General features: G+C 34.3%; 1 protein-coding gene across 1 annotated transcript in view; it reads right to left on the bottom strand.

Moving 5' to 3' along the window:
* The window catches only part of LOC106879865 (cartilage matrix protein), a 54,123-nt gene that overhangs the window by 5,634 nt on the left and 41,475 nt on the right, over nt 1–7,014 (bottom strand). The window contains exons 11-12 of the mRNA XM_052967643.1: nt 2,612–3,044; nt 1,650–1,700 (exon numbers count right to left, since the gene is read on the bottom strand). Of these exons, the coding sequence (XP_052823603.1) occupies nt 1,650–1,700; nt 2,612–3,044 (484 nt within the window). The remainder of the gene's footprint in view (nt 1–1,649; nt 1,701–2,611; nt 3,045–7,014) is intronic.

Here is a 7,014-nt window from a genome sequence, read left to right as displayed (position 1 = left end):
TATATAATTCAATGTTGCACTATTTTGGGCCTTCATCATTTGTCAAGTAATGCTTTTGCTATATGAGATAATGGTTCTCTTACTGCTTTTACCTCAGTGTATTTACAAGAGTTCCTTGTTACACTTTGCAGCATTCTCTTACATTACAATTTTATTATTTCACCTTCAATTTTGTCATGTTTCACTTCCTGAATACATTTAGGATTAACTCAGAGTGAACGCTTCCTTCAATAGAATGTATTGCATAAGATTAAAATTTTCTATAGTGATGAATTTGAAGTGTATTACAACTTGTTCAACGATAATGGTATAACTTCAACACTAAAATCTTCTCAATCGTGATATCGATGTTTATGTTTTGGACAATAAGTGAGGTCTACTGCATATTACACTTGCTTTTCAGTTTTACTCCTAGCAAAACAATACGTGTAGTAAAGATGTAACAATTCTAATACGTTACCACAGTTAATAACAGCACATTTGTCTGCTAAACTTCTATGGATTATGTGTTTTTTGGTAGAGAACAATAAGGTGTGGATGATCATTTTCAAGTTCTCTCGGTTCCGCGCCACTGTTATTTTGTGCTTTGCATTCACTCAATAGTCTATCCACATCACCATAGCCTATTGCTGGCAACTAACATTTTCGAAGGCTTTGGGAACCGGTTTATTTTTTAGTTATTTAAAGTAAATGTGTTACTCTCCATGAACTTTTTACAATGGTAACAGGAGGCTTGGCATTTGACAGGATTAAATCTTAATTCACTCGTCGAATCTCAGATTAGACTGCCCAAATTTCGATATGGTCAACACTGGTGACTTTGGTCCATTTTCATTGTAAATATCCTGTGGATAAAACGGAGCCATTGTAGATTCATGGACCACATTTACTGCATTGTCATTTTCATCATTTGAGTATCTATTTTTTGCAATAATCCAATCGTGGTAGTTAATAAAGCTGTTCTGGCGATAGTTTGCATGGGTTATTACTTAAGCATTTAGTAATTTTCACAATTAGCACTTAGCGTCTGTTGGGATTCTTCATGCAAAGTCCTTATATATTTTTCTTTGTGGTAAACAATTGTGTCGTTAGTTACAAACTTTTCAAGTATTCAGTTAAGCAATTACTGGTTAATTAAAATTCTGATGGCAAGAATGGCTAGTAACTGTCTGCATTTCAACAATAGACACTCACACGCACGCGACAATTCCTTCTGCCCAATTTTCGTTTATCAAGTTCCACTCATGTTATTAATTAACTCGAGACTGTATTAAAAGGAACGGTTCCCCTATTTGGATTGAACATGCATCCACATGGTGGAAAAGGAAATTTTTTCACTTGACTGTTCAATTGTCAGAGAATTACGGGTAGTTGATCGACTAAAGTTTTTACTGACACTTGGAAATCTGACCTGAAAATGTGTTTCTGCCTCTTTGTAATAATAATGTGAACGGTTTTACTCTTACTTTCCCGATATAAGACCTTGCTTTGCCAGGTCCGATCTTTTTAAGTCTTTCAATATTTCCGCATAAACTTATCCGTCCCACTGAACGTAAGTTAACGAGCATAATTCAAATGTAGCGTGGAAGACGTTTTACAGAATCGAATATATCATTTATTAATTAAGATATTGTATATTTGAACTTTACCTTCAGTGGTTGAAATTCGGAAGCTTGGTAAAGGAGGTATTTCATTAACAACTGAAAACGTTTTAAAATAGGTGATTAAAAAAAAAAAAACATTGTTGAAATTTGTTATAAAGTTATCTAGAAGAAGAAATTTCGCACGGCTATCACATATTGCCGTCTTTTAAAAAATGTTTGAAAGTTTATCTATTCTACATTGACTCAAAATAATGAATAATACACACAGTGCTGATGTAGAAATATAATCTTAAAATATATCACACCTCAACACGCAATATGTTGGATGAACAATCTAAAAAGAATTAAAATAGTATTTCAAGGTATATTTTCAACATTTTCACCAAGTTCTATTCATTTTACCAAATCCAAAGAGATGGAACGCAAGCTAAAATTCAGTTGTTAACTAGCCTTCAGGTCTATCCTGATCGAGCAAACCTGGGATCTAAGACATTCCAGCCGCGACCATCCTTATTTTTAATATGAGCAAACAATCTGGGACCACATTATCCAGCATGTTCATTTTTAAGACGATAGGATGTAATTTTCAGGAGCAAATAACCACTTAAAACCTTCATTGGCTCAAAAAATCGGATGCATTTGAAAGTATTGGAAGGAGATAAGTCTTGAATCGATATATTTATTTCACACCACGTACTTTAAACTTTCCTTTTACAACATTAATTACGTTTCTGAGATATATATCTTTCAATGGGTCAGTTTGAACAAAATTTCTGTGATTTATTCAAAAATATGGCTAAGATGACAAAAATTAATTTTAAAAAATATATTGAGATTTGCATCATCTATAGAATAAATCAACTTTTTTCACCAAATAATGATTTTTTTACAACTCTATTAGTTGAGAGAAGTAATCAATGATTTAAAAGAACATGGCAAACAGTAGAAAATAATTATATGAGATGTTTGTCTGAACTATTGGGAAAGAATATATTCTTGTATCTTACCTTTACAAGTTGTGGTTAAGAAGCTTTCTCTTATGCTTTTCAGTTCACTGAAAGATGCTGTTTTTTTAAAGAATATTCTCTCTGGAGAACTTGCAATGTCACGAATCTCTTTTACTTTTATATATTCTCCAATGGCCAACGCAAAGACTTTGATATTAGCTTGATGAACCACGTGTGCTGCTGCCGAAGTGGCATGTGGATTCTGGGAATTTCCATCAGTCAGAATGATGGCGAGATGTGTAACAAACGGTCGAGCACCATTTCTTTGCTTAAACATATTAACCAATTCTCTTAACGCCAGCCATGTATAAGTGCTTCCTGTGAGTTGTCGAATTCGACTGACTTTCTGTAGAATACTAGATTTGTCAGTAGATTCGTTCAGGTTAAAATCTATTTCTACCTTATCACTGAATGATAAAACTCCTATTCTTACCTGGATAAAGAAAAAAATTCTTAACATCATCAACAACAACAACAACAACAATAATAATAATAATAGTAATAATAATACTAATAATAATAATAATAATAATCACCAGAGATTCAATCATACTGAGAAGGAATGTGGAGCAAACAACAACAACATAATAAAAATGCTCAATGGATAAATAGGGAAATGAAAAGGAAGAGCAAAATAGCACCGCACATATAGCCCACCATCACTAGCCAAGAGATCACGGATACACTGAGGACTACCAGTAACTGAAAAACTCCAAGGAAAACAAGGTCTCCAACTTCTGGCTGAAACGCCTCCTCACTAGCCATACTCACATAGCAGCAATATTTAATTTATTAATATGTAAGCCAGAATCAACACCAAACTGGATATTGGAAGGATAAACCATCCTAATTTCCAAAAATAAAGACATCATACTCCCACAACATTATAGGAAAATAACATACCTATCAACGACCTACAACATCCTCACATCAGCCATCTATAACCGGCCTTTAATACACCTGGAAACCAACAATGTTTTACTAGAAGAACAAATGGGAGCCGGAGGGGATATATGGTTGTAAGGAGCAACTTCCAGTAAATCGAGCCATTTTAGAAGACTGTAAGAAGAGAAAGACAAACCTCAACATGACTTGGATTGATTACACAGGTCTGCATGATAAATGTCAACATAACTTTTTAAAGCAACTTTTAACACTGATTTCAGATCTGTTATTAGTTTTTCTCCATCACATTTTTCTGTAATAAAACTTTATTTTTTCTGTATTATGGTATCAGAGAATCAGATGACAGTGATTATCTGATTTATTTTGCTCAATAAAATAGATTGCTATAAACTAATACTGACCTAACATTAGTAAAAGTAAAATGGCAACCAATATAAAGTTTATTAAACAGTCGTTGACAACTCTGACAGACGACGTGACCTAGAAAAGCTGTGTATACGATTACTAACTGATGCTTTAGTGCTGTTTTAGTAGTTCCAGGTCAGTCGTTGGTGATATTTATGTATAAACTCCATTTAAAATGAGTGCATATAGATGTAAGTGCATGAACAATCCAGAAATATGTTATCATTAAGTAGAGACAAAATATAACTGACCATGTAAAAAAATCTATACTTCGCTTATTGTGCTGTCACATTTGTGTGGAGGGGCTGAGACTCTGAAAAGCCTGTAAGAAAACAGAAATGCCCTTTGGAATACCAATCGTGTGGCGAGAGCCAAGTAACTACGCTGACGATTGTTATGTCTGCATTGCTAAAGTTGATGGGTACAGTGCAAACAATAAGCATAAGATAGTGTATTTCCTCGGCTATACGGCCTATTGCACATAGAGTTGACATTCCAGCTCCTCTCCCACCACTTGTTTTGGAGAATGTCACATCAGGTAGTGGTGAAGACAAATGTGAAGAAGAAGAAGGTGATGACTACACTCCTGTCGAAATTGAATATCTGCAGTTATTTACACAGGAAGAGCTCAATGATTTGGTGATAAATTTGAACCTACCAAAGGATGCAGCGGAACTTCTTGGTTCTAGGCTAAAAATGAAAAAGCTTTTGTTACCGAGAACCTTCTTCTCTTGGTATCGTTACAGGGAACTCAAGTTGTTACCATTCTTCGCTGAGGATGAATCAATGGTGTTTTGCTGTAATATTCCAAACCTGCTAAACTATTTTGAGATCAAGAGCAATCCCTCAGAATGGAGGCTATTCATTGATTCCTCTAAAAGGAGTTTGATGGCTGTCTTGCTACAACTAAAAGACACGTATGAAAATGTAAAAAAATTTTTGTTAATATAAAGTATGCAGAACACCACTGGCAAGTGTGAGGAGATTTCAAAATTATAGACAAGCTTGTAGGCCAAAAGGCAGGCTACACAAAAATGCTATGTTGCTTATGTGAATGGGACAGCAGTGCGAAAGAAAAGCACTAGATGGTTAAAAACTGGTCACAATATGAAAAGTTTGTTACAGGAACCCAAAAACATTCTGCACGAGTCCTTGATTGAACCTACAAAAGTACTGCTACTCTACTACCTTTGCACATCAAACTGAGTTTGATGAAACAGTTCGTTAAATCTTTGCCTGCAGTTGGACCATGTTTGCAGTGTCACTAAAAAAATGAAGAAAATACCCAAATATAACCAGTGAGAAAATAGAAGCGGGAATATTTGTTGGTCCTGACATACGTAAACTAATGAAAAACCCAGATTATGAGAAATCCATCAATGAAACTCAAAAGCAGGTATGGGTGAGCTTCAAGCGTGTTGTCGAGAACTTTTTGGGAAACAATAAGTGTTCAAATTATAAAGTGACAGTTGATATCATGTTGCAAAACTTTAAAAATCTTGGGTGTACCATGAGCGATAAAACAAACTTTCTTCACTCACACCTCGACTATTTCTCGGCAATCTAAGTGAAGAGCACGGGGAGAGATTTCACCAGGACATTAAAGAAATGGAGCGAAGGTACCAGGGGAGGTGGAATGTGAACATGATGGCAGATTACTGCTGAACCTTAAAGAAAGGTTGCAAGCAACTGCCAAAAGTTGGAAGGAAATAAAAGAAAAGGATGCTTGAAAAGGAGTAAAATTACTTTAAAGTAGCCATGGTAAATGCATTAAAAAATATATATTTAGTCAATATATAGGCCTACATAGATTATTCATATCAGTTCTTTTATTATTCTAGCTATTTGTTCTTAATTTCATCATACTTTTATCTCAAAGTCTGCCACAAAACGGAATTAATGACAAGAAAAATTATCATATATATGACAACTATTTCTGCGAAATTTGTACGTGATAGGCAAAAACTAAAAACATTTGAAATCAGCATTAAAATGTTTCAGAATTACCTAGAAGTAAACAAATATCCATTCACTACATTTAAAAATGCAGACTTGTTTTACCAGAAAGTATTAGACGGTGTTCCACATTCATGGACATTGGAGTCTCTCCAGACAGATAAAGTAGCTCTAAAACTACTAAAATATATCAAGCATACAATGGCAAACTGGAAAACCAGTAAATCACTGAAAAATGAATCTATATCCATGAGAAGTGAAATTTTCCAAGGAGACTCGTTGTCACTCTTGCTTTTCTGCCTTGTTCTGACTCCACTAATAAACTTTTAAAATTAAACCACCATGGGTAACAGATCTTAAGGACAAACAATAAATCATCTCCTATACATACATGACTTAAAACATTTCACTAAAAATACCAGAAAAACCACCTAAAAAATGTCGATAGTTTCAACAAAACATCAGGATGAACATGAAGTTGGACACATGTGCCAAAGTGACACTGCGAAAAAGCAAATTAATCAGTGCTGAAAATACTGCACTCGACATTGACACAGAAATCAGAGAATTAGACCACAATCGCTCATACAAATATCTAAGAATAGACGAAATAGCTAAAATACAAGACACAGAAATGAAAGAGAAAATTAAGACAGAATATTAAAGAAAATACTGAGCTTAATGCTAAAAATAAGATAATACGTTAGCCATACCAGTCATAAATTACAACTTCAATATAATAAACTGGAAGTTCAATGAATTGATAAACTTATATAGAAAAAACAGAAAACTATTAACAGCATACCGAAGTCACCACCCCAAAGCAGACACAGACCGAATATATCTACGCTGCTCAGAAAGCGGTCGTGGCCTAACACAGATAGACAACTACTGTAAAACAACAACAGGACTAGAAAAGTACTTAAAAACAAAAAGCGGAAGACTACTACAGGTAATAAAGCAACACATAGAAAAGAAAACGCTTTTATCTATACACAAGGAGGGGACAAAGCTTAAAACAGAAACTAACTACATTGGCACACTAATCTTAGATGACAGCATAGCAGAAAGAGCCAAAGAGAGTAAAAGCAATATGAAAACAGAACTACAAAACATACTAAAGAAAAAAAAAAAAA

Source organism: Octopus bimaculoides, chromosome 4, assembly GCF_001194135.2.
Source record: "Octopus bimaculoides isolate UCB-OBI-ISO-001 chromosome 4, ASM119413v2, whole genome shotgun sequence".
Classification (NCBI taxonomy): domain Eukaryota; kingdom Metazoa; phylum Mollusca; class Cephalopoda; order Octopoda; family Octopodidae; genus Octopus; species Octopus bimaculoides.
This window is presented reverse-complemented; position numbering and strand designations above follow the sequence as displayed.